This window comes from Chelon labrosus (genome assembly GCF_963514085.1).
Source record: "Chelon labrosus genome assembly, chromosome: 9".
NCBI lineage: Eukaryota > Metazoa > Chordata > Actinopteri > Mugiliformes > Mugilidae > Chelon > Chelon labrosus.
The window spans coordinates 26948491-26963124 of NC_140359.1; the positions used below are offsets into that span (position 1 = coordinate 26948491).

At 45.0% G+C, this 14634-nt stretch overlaps 1 protein-coding gene across 1 annotated transcript; it reads left to right on the top strand.

Annotated features, from left to right (window-relative positions):
* Positions 1 to 357: 357 nt before the first annotated feature.
* Positions 358 to 12040, top strand: prodhb (proline dehydrogenase (oxidase) 1b). The gene is made up of 14 exons (XM_084551538.1): positions 358 to 760; positions 1844 to 2052; positions 4439 to 4479; positions 4568 to 4720; positions 4923 to 4987; positions 5086 to 5202; positions 5330 to 5403; positions 5827 to 5908; positions 6322 to 6414; positions 6823 to 6969; positions 7346 to 7521; positions 8427 to 8525; positions 8637 to 8725; positions 10938 to 12040. The coding sequence occupies exons 1-14, from the start codon at positions 401 to 403 to the stop codon at positions 11126 to 11128; spliced, it is 1896 nt and encodes a 631-aa protein (XP_084407664.1). The 5' UTR covers positions 358 to 400; the 3' UTR covers positions 11129 to 12040.
* The last annotated feature ends 2594 nt before the right edge of the window (positions 12041 to 14634 follow it).

Sequence of the window (14634 nt, forward strand, 5' to 3'; positions counted from 1 at the left end):
TACTGTGACCAAGCAATTTCCCTTGTGGATGAAGTTGATCTAAGTCTAAGAATAAAATACTCAGGCAAAATAAGAACAACCAAGAATATTTGAGAAGACAATAAAAAGCAATTAAAAAAAATTACATAAACAACCACATAACATTTATTTTGATTGGCTAAGGAGGCGACAGTGATGCGTAATAACGTAATAACACTTCGTTTCACCAGCCACCATGAGTCATCAGGAGGCTTGTGTAACGCGGAAAAGTTTTTGGGAGCGAGCCACTGCGTCACACAGGATCCACCAACCAGGTGATGCTAACATGACACACCGGCGTCGTGTTTGTTTACACCGTTGCGCGCTCGGCTAGCGACGCCAGCTCCAGCGCCGCGTCCACTACCTCAACACGCAGCCGACGATGTATTTTAACACATTTGCTCCCCTCGTGCGGGCAAGGGCGGGCTTCAGGCGGCTGCCCTTCAACCGGAGACCGCGCTCCACCGTCACCTCCACCTCCACCTCCACCTCGGCGACCCGGGCGGAGCGGGACGAAAACGTCGGAAGCGGCGCGTCGTCGTCGTCGTCGTCGGGGCGTCCCGGACGGTCTGGGAGCGGAGGGAGAGGCACCGGCAGCTCCTCAGCGGCTGCTAATGAGGTCTCCGTAGACTTTGACCAGACCCGGGAGGCGTACAAGAGCAAAGACTCATTAGAGCTGCTCAGAAGTTTGGTGGTTTTCAAACTTTGTTCCTATGACTTCCTGGTTGAGAAGAATAAGGAGGTAATGAGCTGCTACCCCACCGCCCACAGTCCCACAATTAAGATTATACAGCTTTGTTGTTCACATGACTTTATTCAGTGACAGTAAATTGAACGTAATTAATTCATTATGCTAATTATACGACTGTGTGACGCGTTCAAAGAGCAAGGTGTAGTGGTGTCAACATCAAAGTGACAGAAAATATGAATATAACCATATTACAAACATGTAGAAGCAAGCTTTATTGTAATTTTGACATCCATACAACTGTAATGCAGACAGAAAGAAAATGCATTTCCTTCTGGGATCTGTGCAGACTAACGGTAAATAAGCTGCATGAGTAAAAGACTTGGTTAAAATAAGATATAAGCTAAAGTTCTAACTATTTATACACGGTTATGCATGTTGGTGACATGTATTCAGCTTGAACCCATAGGCCTTACTGTTTACCCTGCAGGCTGCAGAGAGTTAACTCCCACCTCTCAAGTTACATTCTGTTTTGTTTTTTCCCCCCGGGCTGCGAGAGAACCTCTCCGCAGCTCGTTCCTGCAAAAGTCATGTCATACTCACGGCCATGCATTGTCAATACGCACCGTGCAAGTTGATACGGCACCGTGCACGCTTTCCATTCATAAAAAACATTCATTATGTTGTCATGCACGGGTGCGCCGCGCTTTAATCGACCTCACGGCGAGGAGGTGGAAGGCGCGCTCTTTCCACACTTATCACGCCACGACAATCAATAGAAGGATGGAAAAGCTTGACTGCGGTCGTGAAAGCGAGCGCAGACAATCGGTCGTGAAGTAGCGGTGTCATTAGGCAGCACTGGGACGTTGAGAGGAGCTGAAACGGCACATTCTTTGTACCTGTTTTAGTCTCGTAGCTCGGGGGGAAAGAACGTGTTTTGCAGTTCATTTGCTTGTGAAAGATAAGCTTTCTGCTTTTTGACTCTTTCACACAGTCTGTCAGGGTAGCTACCGTCTTACAAAAACATGTCAAGACACATAGATTCAGGACATGGTGAATTATTAATGAGAAAGTGCATTATATACTTGTCAAAAAAAATCATACGCTGCTCATAATGTACTCTCCGTTTCTGCTCAGATAATGGACCTAGGTAAGACGATCCTGGGCCAGAGAGCGTTCGACCAGTTCATGAAGATGACGTTTTATGGCCAGTTTGTGGCCGGCGAGGACCACAAATCCATCGGGCCGCTCATTCAGAAGAACCAGGCCTTCGGCGTGGGCTCCGTCCTGGACTACAGCGTGGAGGAAGACATCAGTGAGGAGGGAGCAGAGCAGAAAGAGATGGAGTATGAGAGTCTCTGAATTACCACACATTTCAAAAGATATTACTGAAATCGAGTCTGTATTTTCCCCACAGTTGAGTTTCCAAGCTGAGATGGATTATGAGTAAAATTAGCTATATCAAATGACATAATTTCATATTCCCTGACTGTTTGATCCCAAGTATAGATCTGTTTTTACTGCAGCCAGAAAGTAAACACTCTTTGTTATGTGCTTTGTTGCCACAGCCGTGACTCCCCTTTGTGGATTGGCTGGCTGCAGGACGATTTCTCACTTGTCAGGAATCCTGTCACATGAGCAGCACAAGGCAGCCGCTATGTGATCTGTGAGCCGATGCAAACTTGGGACAGACCTTATGCAAGCACTCTCTAGGCAGCAGGAGCAGCAACTTTCAGTTGGAGCTCTGGGCTTTTCATGCTTGATGAGTAATTAGGACATCTTACTTTCCAAAATAAAAGCCACGGACATTCTGGCCCATATAGGAGCCGCTTCACCACCAAATCAGTGAAGAAAATGCATTATTTTGATGCCGGCGTTGCCTCGGGCGTTAATTTAGACTTATCACAAATGTGATACTCAGTGTGACCTTTTATAGCCCACACAACATCTCTAGGTTTCTTAAAGGTCAGGTGTGAATAAACAAGGCAGTTAGGCGGTGCATTAAGCATCCAGTGGTTAAAGGTGTTGATATACAGCTGACTCCAATGTCAGCCTGCGCCAGACAGAATGTCAGCTATTATTATTTCATTGTGCTATCACACTCTGCAAGTTCATAACGCTGCCTGACAGCCTTTTACTATGGCCCTCCTCATGCTCCATCTCAGTATGTTTCTCCTACTTTTATCGCTGGTAACAAGATGTAGTGGCACGGCTTTGACACGCTCTCGTCTTCACAGCGTCTGTATGGGAACATCAAACAAGGAAGATTTTGTTTGCTGAGCACACACCTTCAATCTGGGAAGGCTGGAGGACGAGGCGCGTTAAGCCAGCGTGATCTGATACAGCTGGGTTTGACAAGCTCGCCGGTGATCTGTCAACACGGCAACGGCAACGCGAGTCAGTTCCTTGCAACAGAAAGAAGATATAAAGAAAAGAACTCTGGCTTTATGCAAAGGGCATGACACTTGCATTTCCGGGTGTATCCTGAAAACATTGCCCTTGATTTTAACGGTTTACGTTTGATCGGTGCAGAGTTTTGAAGGCCGAGAAGAGCCTCTCTGCACCGGTAGCGAAATCCATGTCTGGACTTACTAATAATTGGTGCACTATTAGGGTTTCTACAATAAAATACATCCTATTTTGACATTTTAAACTGTCCTCAAACCTTAGTATCAACAACAGCAGGATTATTATGCCTGTCAGTGCTATATAAATGTTTGAGATTGGGCCAGAACGATCATTTTTTTGTTGAATAATCGTCAAGTTCTTATTTATTCAGCGCACGTTCAAATTTAAAACTGTGAAAATAATGGCACTCTACCATTTTTTAGCATTCAAAATGAATGCACAAAACAAAAACTGTGCATATTGTAAATATCTATGCCACAATTTCATATTCCCTGACTGTTTGATGCCAACTATAGATCTGTATTTACTGCAGCCAGATGGTAAACACTCTTTGCAACGTGCTTTGTTGCCACATTTCACATCTCCCCCTTTGTGGATTGGCAGAGTTCTCCAGGCCGATCCGAGTCTTTGTGTACCAATAGTAAAATTCATGTCTGAACTCATTAGTAATTGGTGCACTATTAGGATTTTTACGATAAAATGCATCCTATTTTTGACATTTTAAACTGTCCTCAAACCCTAGTATCGACAACAGCATTATTATGCCTGCCAGTGCTATTTAAATGTTTGAGATTGGGCCAGAATAATCAGTAATTAATTATTTATTTAGCGCACACTCTATCGGAAACCGTGACAATAATTGCACCCTACCATTTTTAGCATTCAAAATTAATGCACAAAAAAAAACAAAGCAAGCGTGTTATGACGGTCTTTTTATCAGAGAGCCTGCGTTTTGCATGCAGCGTTGAAAGAAGATAGCTCCCGAGCTTGCCTGACTTTAAATTCTCCCGATGTCCAGCGTGCTCACTGTTTAGTCATCTGTTTGGGTACATGAGCTCCCTGGTGCCTTATGATGAGAGGGGGCACCAGGTCAAGTGTGCAGTGACGCTACACAGCTCCCCTCTCCGGAGGGTCAGCAGCCGACAGCGGGACAGTTCAGCATGAAGGGTCACTACACACGATGTCAGCCTCTGGCGTGCCGTTGTCACGAGGCCAAAACGGTTCACGGAAAGAGTGCGACTTCCCAGACTGATGCAACTTGCATTTCTCACGTTGCCAGACCGCAAAAAACACAATTCTAACTTTTTTACGCTTCTCCTCCAGTTTTAGCTCGCGTGGATCCGCCGCGGGGACAGAGAGCATAGGTAAGCCGCCTTGTTTTGTTCTCATTTTCGGCCACGCTGCATGATGTAATTAGAAGTAATAGGGATGCAAATTTGTTTTCACCCCCAGGCGACGACCACAGAGAGACACAAAAATACAAAGCGCACAAACAGTTCAGCGACCGTCGGGGGGGAGCCACTGCGGCACAAGCGTATTTCTACTCAGATGAGGCCAAATGTGACCGCCATATGGAGACCTTTATCAAATGCATCAAAGCATCTGGTAGGTAAACAGAACCTGCACCAAATCAGCAATGCAACTTGACCTAGATCTGTATATAGCGGTACCAAGTTGTGCACATGTCATGCTGTCCAGTTCTGTAAATTGCTGTACTCCTTACATGCATCACATATATATATATATATATAATCTTTTCCACTATCATGTCTATTATAAATACAAACCAAGTCTCTTCTGTCTGAAGGTGGGAATTCGATGGATGGTTTTTCTGCCATTAAAATGACAGCACTGGGAAGGCCTCAGTTTCTGGTAGGCACTAAGTGGTGATTAAAAGGTCAGTTTACTTATTGAGGCGGCGCTCCTGCAGCAAGGTATGGCCTAAGATCGAGTTTCCTTTTGTTGTAAAGCTCCAGTTCTCAGAGGTTCTGGTGAAATGGCGGCGATTCTTCGCATTCCTCGCGTCGCGGCAGGGGAGCGACGGCGTGCAGGCCTTGGAGCAGAGGCTGGAGCTGACGCAAATGCAGGTTCTTCCTCCACCTTTTCTTCTGGAGATGTTTTATTAATTACTCCACCAAACATCCAGTATTACTGCACATACCATTGATGCTTTATGTGCCGTGCAGAACTTAAAAGACTGTTTGTATTTAATAGGAATTCTTGACCAAGCTCGGGGCAAAAGGTGACTTCTACGCCTGGTTTACTGGAAGGAAAGAGGAGTCTACAGGGTGAGCTTGAACTACACAACAAAAATAGATTTGAAAAACGGGAAAACATTTAATTATGTTTGATGCATTTTGAAGAATTTGAGGGTTAATTCAATAAAAGTGTCAAAATAAAATAAAATGGTTGTGCAGAGCAATTCATTTTACACTTGTAATGCACACTAAATCATAAAAGACTAATTTAATCACAATATTCTTAATGCATTTTCAGTTTATTTCATGCAATATTAAGTGATATAATGTTTAAAGACAATCACTATTACACGTTTGAGTTATTTAGCATCACATTGACAGAAAAACGCAGTGAGTGTATTTTTCTTTTTTCAGTTTTAAAGCGTAATAAAGAAAAGTGCTTCATCACTTTCGTCTATAACAACACGCTACGCCGTTCCTCTTTTAACTTTCTGTTCTTTTTTTCCTTGACAGGTGCATCGATGTGCTCGACTGGAACAGCCTCATAGACGACAGAACGAAGACACCGGATCTGCTCGTTGTCCCAAACGTGGAGGTCAGTAGGGACACTGGAAGAGAGAGAGAGACATCCTCCTTCAAACTTTCATTTTAGAATTTTCTATCAAATGCAATCAAACTAAATTATCTTAACCCTCGTGCTACCCTCTTGCATGATCTCTATCTGTGTGTCCATTCGCTTGGGGTCCCAGAGACCCCAAAGGTAGCTCGAGGGTTAAACTGGAAGAAATGTGTGACTTTTCCTCAGAGTTAAGAAGAGGTCCGTGTTAAATTCCGTGTCTGCATATTCGGAGCGAGTTAGCTTCTGCAAACTGTATCTATTGATCCTAAGCTCAGGACAGCGGAGGGGCTGGGTGAATTTTGAAGCACTAATAGGTGTCACGCTGTGTGTGTGGCATTTGGTTCATTGGCCATTCACGGTGCACCCCCCTCCCGGGTTGTTTTCCCCAGCTTGGCGAGCTGGAGCCTCTGCTGGAGAAGTTCACCGTGGAGGAGGAGAAACAAATGGAGAGAATGCTGCAGCGCATGGACGTACTGGCGCAGGTAATCTCACCGTCGGCTGCAGAGACTAATCGCTGCACGTAAAACATGCCACGCACTTGCTAGCAGTTTAATTTTACGACCACTTGCAGCCTAAATAAATGTGGCATTCCTGTCAGTGTGGTGTTTTATCTAAAGATCAGCCATGCTCCTTGCTATTTATCATTTTTTTAATGCTTATACATAACACATACACTTGGATATTTTTTGAGTCAGTACAAATATAACCATCTTTATTACAACCACAACATTTGCAGTGCCAACACTGAACCCATGAGCTCAATAACAAACCCAGGGTATTGCTTCGATTTCAGAATCACAAATTAACAAGCCGAGAACTCCTCATCCACATTGATTCAGTTTTGTTTATTTAACCCTGAATGCTTCTCATGTTTTCTTTCATTTACCCAGCATGCCCTGGAGAATGGCGTGCGGTTGATGGTGGACGCGGAGCAGACCTATTTCCAGCCGGCTATCAGCAGACTGACCCTGGAGATGCAGAGGATCCACAACAGAGAGAAGCCTGTCATTTTCAACACGTACCAGTGCTACCTAAAGGTCAGCTGCCTGATCAAGCCTGTCAGTTCTTGCGATTAGCAATCATCTACTGACAATTTCAGCAATTCAACAAACATAAATAACAGCCGGGATCTTTTAAAGCATAATTTAAAGTGAGAAGGGTCACAGCATTCTTGTAATTAACATCCCTTTTCAATATGAATGTCCAATATAATATAAAGAGACAAGGAAATATTATCTCCTGGATAAAATATTACAGGTTATTGTGGGTTCTACTTTTCAGAAGTCGTTGAAGTGTGTAATGACTTGGCACTTGCAAGCAGTTGTGGTTTTGTGGTGTAGATACACATCTTGCATGTCAATTTGTAGGAACCAGTTTGATTGAACCTTCGCCGTCTCCGTCTTTGTTCTGCAGGAGGCTTATGATAACGTAGCTATGGACGTAGAACTGTCACGGCGTGAGGGTTGGCATTTCGCTGCCAAGCTGGTGCGGGGGGCCTACATGTACCAGGAGCGAGAGAGGGCCAAAGAGTTTGGGTATGAGGACCCCATTAACCCCGACTATGAGTCAACCAACAGGATGTACCACAAGTAAGAACCAGGTTTTTTTTAGTTGTTCCTAAAGCGTTTTTGTGTCTGCTACCATCAAGGAGTGTCATTGCTATGGGGTGGGGGTGCTTGGTCTGGTCTAGGTGGGTGCTACACGTCTAAGTAACATCCACACCAATGAATGCCAGGTCCAGATGTTTCCCAGCAGAACGATGAACTGTCACAAGATGGTCAATGTTATTCACTTCGCCAGTCAGCGGTTTTGATGTTGTGGCTGATCGGTGTAGCTGTTCACTAATGGATGGAGCACAGCTCAGGGTGAAGTATCTTGCACCCAAGAAAGAAATATATGTGCTGACACAAACAGCAACAAGATTTTTATTTTTACTTTTTTTGGGGGAAGCTGTCCTCTTCATTTGAAGTTCCTGGGTTTTACCATCTCGTGTCAGCAAGCTTCTTCTCTGTCGAGTTACCAGCCTGAGCAAGTTAGAGGAAAAGAAAAACCAGCCAGCTCCAGGGGTGTTGTGTTGTAACAATTTTTCTGACATTCCTAGATTAAGGCAGGCTCGAAGGAACCCCCTCTGTGGAAATCAATATGTTTTTCACACACGCACACCAAAAAAAACAACAAAAAAAACTCAGTCTCCGGTGTTTGACATGTGAATTTCTAGTCTAGATTTCTCATTGTTTGGAGTATGTTAACAGTTTAGTTGTGTGCACTGAGTCTTCAGACCTTGCATGCTAATGAGAAAGTATTATTTTGATGGGTTACGAAACAGCATCGACCTAATATGCATCCACTATACTTCCTAACACACAGTCTTATACTGGAGTGGATCATTTAGTTGGTAATTGCCACCTCACAGACGAAAGGTCATAATACTGTCGAGAAGAACCACAAGTAAATTGCCTCCCTAATGCGTGTGTTTGACTGTGTCTTTGTGTAGGTGCTTGGATTATGTGATGGATGAGATTGCGCTGAACAGAAATGCCAACGTGATGGTGGCCTCGCATAATGAGGACACGGTGAAACACACGTTGAAGAGGTAAGGTGTCGATTCTCTCCAAAACCATGGCCAAAACAAAAAAAAAAGATAAAAAAACAATCTATTTTTTATCCAGCTTTGCTAATCTGTTTTTTTCTTTCTCTCTTTCAGAATGAATGAGCTCGGTCTCCAACCCACAGAGAACAAGGTCTACTTCGGTCAGCTTCTGGGCATGTGTGATCAAATCAGCTTCCCACTGGGTGAGAAAAACACACAAACACACTGTCTTACACAACGGCGCAACGGTGACTAGGCACCCGTCCTTCCTGTCCTACATAAAGAGTGATTTGACAGAATCAGTCCAGCCTCTGCAGGATCCGCATTCGCCGCCCTGCTCTGTAGCTCTCAGCTGCGTCTCATAAGACCCGTCGTGTTACACGCATTCACCCCGCAGACTACACGGACCGCAGGCGGCGCACACGTCGCAGTTCAGACCGCAGCAGCAGCCCGCGTCCTGACATATGAACTGAGAGGCCTCGGTATTGACCGGCTGTCTTAACGAAGCGCCGCTGCCGGCTCTCAGCACTTTGTTTGTCAGTCAGAGGCAGACAGAGCGGTGCAGACAGTTGTCTGTCAGTGTGCAGTTCATGCTGAAATGGCCTTGACCGGTATTGATGTGAGCAGACAAAAGTGTTTCTTTGTGGCTTTCTCAGGGGGTAGAGCAGTCAGTGCTGGCTCTTTGATTCTTGAAACAATAAGAAAAGTTGCTTCATGAAATAAAGCAGACTGGAGCTTATAAATATGTCATTTATCTGTCATATTATTGCACCAGATATATTATATATGGCGACACAGTGGTGTGGTGGTTAGCACGATGCCTCACAGTAAGAAGGTTCTGGGTTCTAATCCATCATGGCCGACTGGTTCCTTTCTGTGTGTAGTTTGCATGTTCTCCCTGTGTCTGTGTGGGTTCTCTCCAGGTTCTCCAGCTTCCTCCCACCGTCCAAAGACATGCTGGTTAGGTTCATTGGTGATTCTAAATTGGCCGTAGGTGTGAGTTTCCAGGGTGTACCCCGCTTTTCGCCCAATGACAGCTGGGATAGGCTGCAGCCCCACCTCGTAACCCTCCAGAGGAAAAGCGGTTACAGAAAAGGAATGAATATATTATATATTTAATTTAGGTTTCTGACATGTTGCATCTCAAGACGTCCTTGTTTTCTTGTATCATGTCTCCGATGTTCCGCTCATCATCGTAGATTAGTTAAAACAACATCCATTTCAGCGGATTTGAAGAGTAAGCCCCGGCAAACCAGTATCATACTGCGTGTGAGCCAGACTGGCAGCGAACAGCAGCTCTTCACAATGAAATGCAGCAAATTGAGGATGTCTGTGCAAATGCTGCAGCCTCGCCTGATTAGAGGGATCGGAGCAATCATTCAGCGAGGGAAGGCAATCAAAATGATGTCTGGTTGTGTTCTCTGGAGTTTGCTCAGAATCATTTTTAGAAAAAAAAAGTTTCCCTGAAATTGTAACTGTCAATCAAAAATGAAGTTATTATTATGAAGAGTCTGGTTTTATTGGAGCATAAAAATATCTCCATGCATCAGCTTTATTGATGTTAGGCTACGATCCTTCTCTTTGAAATTTTACATAAGGCTCACATTTGTTCAGTGCACATATACACCGATCAGCCACAACATTATGACCACTGTTGTTTGTTGAAGTTGTGCATCACAGAATGTTTTAGACAGAAATGCATGTTGGATGAAGGAGAGATAATTTACAGAGTTCTGCAAAAAGTTAAAGTACAGCCACAACATTATGACCACTGACAGGAGAAGTGAATAACTTTTAAACCATCTTGTGACAATTCAGTGTTCTGCTGGGAAACTTCTGGACCTGGCATTCATTGGTGTGGATGTTATTTAGACATGTAGCACCCACCTAGACCAGACCAGACCAGACCCCCCCCCCCCCCCCCCCCAACCCCATAGCGATGACCCTCCTTGATGGCAGCAGCCATCCCCAACAGGATTCAGCCTGACACAGACACACACACAAAAACACTTTAGGAACAACTAAAAAAAAACATGAAGAACAGCACAAGGTGTTGACCTGGCCTCCAAATTCACTAGATCCCAAACTGATCAAGTATCTGTGGGATGATCCACAGAGGCCCCTCCCCTCAAAGGTCCATTCTCTGATGAGCCGCAACTGTTTTGCAGACCTGCACAATATGAGAAGGTGGTCATAATGATATGACCGATTGGTGTATATCTCCAGGAACACACACACATGCTTGGAACACAAATACAGCTTCATGGGCGCACACGCAGGTTAAAGTGTGATGAAATAAAAGCATCTAGTTTCTGAAAAAAAAAAAGAGGGAACATAGAAGCAAGTGTTTATAGAGTAGATAAATAAATGATGAACCTAAAACCAACTTTATTTTCACGTTCCCTTCAACTCCAGGCCAGGCAGGCTTCCCCGTCTATAAGTACGTCCCCTACGGGCCGGTGGACGAGGTGATGCCCTACCTGTCACGGCGGGCTCAGGAGAACCGAGGCTTCATGAGGGGCGCCCAGAAGGAGAGGGAGCTGCTGTGGAAGGAGCTGAAACGCAGAGCGGCCTCCGGGGAGCTCCTCTACACACCGGTGTACTGAAAAACACAGAAGAAGAGACGGAGGAGAGAGTGCCTCGACGCGCCGAGGGCGTTTTTATTTTTTTAGTTCCCCCTGGTTGACGGCTGCTGCTGCTGCTGTGGCTCTCTGCTCTGTCTCTCTCTGCACATGTCCTGTTTCTAGCCCTGTCCTGGAGTTTTCCTGATGACAGACTGCTTCTGCATGTCACTAGCGTTTTGTTATTTTATTTTTTTGTGTGTGTTTGTTTTTGGGGCTTCCCGCTGTTGGTTTTTCCTCTGTTCTGTTCCACGCTGACGGTTCCCCGCACTCACAACAGCCATCTCTGCTTCTTTCCACATCCGTCTTTGCATCCATAAGCATTCCTCATTTTGTCTATATAGAGCGCTGGTATCCATCAAAAAGAAAGCATCTTTACTGCTCTTAAAGGACTCTCTAAAATGTCAACAGAACTGGGCTGGGCATCTTTTATTTTTTTATTTTACGACTCCATTTATCTCGTGGAGGGACAACGGGCGTGATTTGAGCAGCGCGTTGTGTATTCACGTCTGAGGCCGCGTCGCCGCTTTCAAAAACAAAACCGCAAAGAGTAAATTTCACGTCGCAGCCGATCGCTCTTCTTCTAAGGAGTGCGAGGGCGTTTGTTTGTGTATTTACTCGAGGAGGCTATATTCTAGGTCAGTGAAGTGAAAACACAGCGTTCAGTACTCAGGGAGCGAATCTCTTTTTAATAGAGCGGCCTGCGAGCCTGGCAGGTTGTTTTCATTTCGGTGATACATAATATGCGCGGGTGTAATAAGGCGGCAGAGGGGTTGTGTTTTTGATGGATTCATCTTTGTTTTATTTTTTTCAGTTCCAGTTTTATGCCTCGTGTTTTTTTTTTTTTGGACCTGGAAAACTGTTCACTGATTAAATATATGCTGTATGAATAGTAAAGGCGTACATTCATTCATATTCTATAACCCAGAGGTCTTCAACAGGGGGTCCGCAACCCCTAGAGGGTCCGCGGAGATAATGCACGGGGGTCGCAATTTTTTTTTCTCCATAAATTTAAATGTCTTTAAATACACATATACATAAGTAGGGGGACCCTGCTCCATCTTTCCATCAGTTTGGGGGTCCTTTGCCTGGAAAACGGTGAAGACCCATGCTGTAACCGCTTGTCTAGGGGTGGGGGTGGAGCCTATCCCGGCTGTTATTGGGGCGAGAGGCGGGGTACACCCTGGCTGGACAGGTCTCCAGTCTATCACAGGGCTAACACAGAGAGACACTCATACCTACGATCAATTTAGAATCACCTAACCAGCATGTCTTTGGACGGTGGATTCGAGCCCGGAACCTTCTTGCTGTGAGGCATCAACGCTAACCACTATTCCACAGATTTATCTATTTTTTATATGAGAAGGACAGGATGTTATTGTGTAAAATATTGCAGCTTTGAGCTTTTTAGGTGTTAATTTGGCGACATATTCTTGCCCGGTTATCGATACGCAATTAGCATTTGAGTCAGAGGGCATCCGAGCTCCGTGCTAATTACAGCCTTGTCATTTTACGAGAGCAGCCGGCGCTCCGCAGACCATCATTTAATTACCCATGATGCCGCACTCAATACAGATCACAGAAATTGGACGCATTAATCATTACTCAGAAGAAACTTTAGTGGCTGTTAAGTTTTAACCGAGGCAGAGCGCCGCAGAGCTGTCACCGCCGCCGTATTCTATCGCTTTAATTAAGAATCAAGTCTGCTTTTTGATGTAAGATGTGCCTCTGGGTGTACACTGGCCAACAAATCCCTCCGTGTGGGGCGCCGGAGCTTTTCCTGGTTAGCGTCGGTTGATTTAGGGGACGCAGTCAAACATTCTACACGAGGTTTCGAGTCGCTCCCAACCGGCGGGAGCTCGGCGTCTTGTTACCGACACTTCTCCCCGCATTCAATCACGCTGGAATTCAATAAAGCCATTACAGGCCGATTTACTTTTGGTAATGAATGCTGGCGTTGTGTTTTGCAGAATGTGATGGATTCAAATCAGGATCTGAAGTCCTGAATTGTTTGCCCGGCAGTCGTGCCCTTGTGGTTTCAGCGGGACGCCAGTCGCCCGGTGCTGTGACAGGCCCTGATTTGAATACTTTCCAGAGTCAGAACTTTTGAGGAGATTTTTATTTTTCCGCAGCACAATGGACGGATTGGCTCGCTGCTGCTGCTGCATTCTAGCCGCCTCTTAATCTCTTATCGGGGCCAACAAACGAGCCGACAGTAAGGAGCGCGGTGGCTTTGAGTCGCCCAGGAGTATAATGTTGTTTTATCTTTTGACGGCAAACCCAGAGATTACCGGCTCGCGGTGCACAAAACTGAAAACGGGGCCCCGGTGCACATTGAGCTCGACAGCTGTAATCATATCCTCGGTGATGAGATAACGTTAAAACAGTTTGCTTCAGGAAAACCAGAGAGAAAGGGCTGGAAAATATATGTTTTGTAAAAGGCAGTATTGGTGAAAACATTCAAAGGGAGTGTCCATTAGTCAGAGCGGTGTTTGTCTTTGTAACCACGCCTTAAACATTTAGATCCTCTCACTTCACTGAGTGACTTTACACGTGAGCTGAAACGGGAAAGTCCGGTTTTGCACAAGTAATCAGTTACGATATTCGATTCTTTTCATTCAGCTGAATGAATAGGATTTAATCCACCGGAGACGGAGGGACAGTAAAGACAGGAGGACTTCCAGAGCAGACAGCAGACTCCGGATTTCCTGACATTGCACCATAATCACAAGATCATTTCTACACGTCCAGTCAGAATGACAAGCGCAGTGTAAGTCGGCATCGGTGAGAACGCCGCACGGCACCTTGTCAATATTTTATAACAGCGTCTGAGGCTAACCTGGCTCATGTGTCTGACAAGGAGGAAAGGCTGTTAGCTCTGTGCAAGATGCTGACATACTCCTGTAAAACAAGAGGAGAGAATCAGAATTAACAAAGCGGAGACACTGATGGTTGGTGCTGATTAATGAATTTACTTTAAACAGGTCCTGAAATATTTAATAGAATAGAATTAGTTTGGGAAAATGTGTGAATATGCTGAGAGTTAGATGTGACGACCGATACCGCTATGGACAGTGGAAAGCAGACAACCCCTGTTCAAATAAAAAAAAAAGAGATAATTTACAGAATTCTGCAAAATATTACAGATTTTAAAGTACAGCCACAACATTAAAACCACTGACAGGAGAAGTGAATAACATTGACCAACTTGTGACAATGTTCTGCTGGGAAACTTCTGGACCTGGCATTCATTGGTGTGGATGTTACTTAGACATGTAGCACCCACCTAGACCAGACCAGGCACCCCCACCCCATAGCAATGACACTCCTTGATGGCAGCAGCCATCCCCAGCAGGATGCAGCCTGACACAGACACACACACAAAAACACTTTAGGAACAACTAAAAGAAAAACATGAAGAACAGCACAAGGTGTTGACCTGGCCTCCAAATTCACTAGATCCCAAACTGATCAAGTTTCTGTGGGATGAT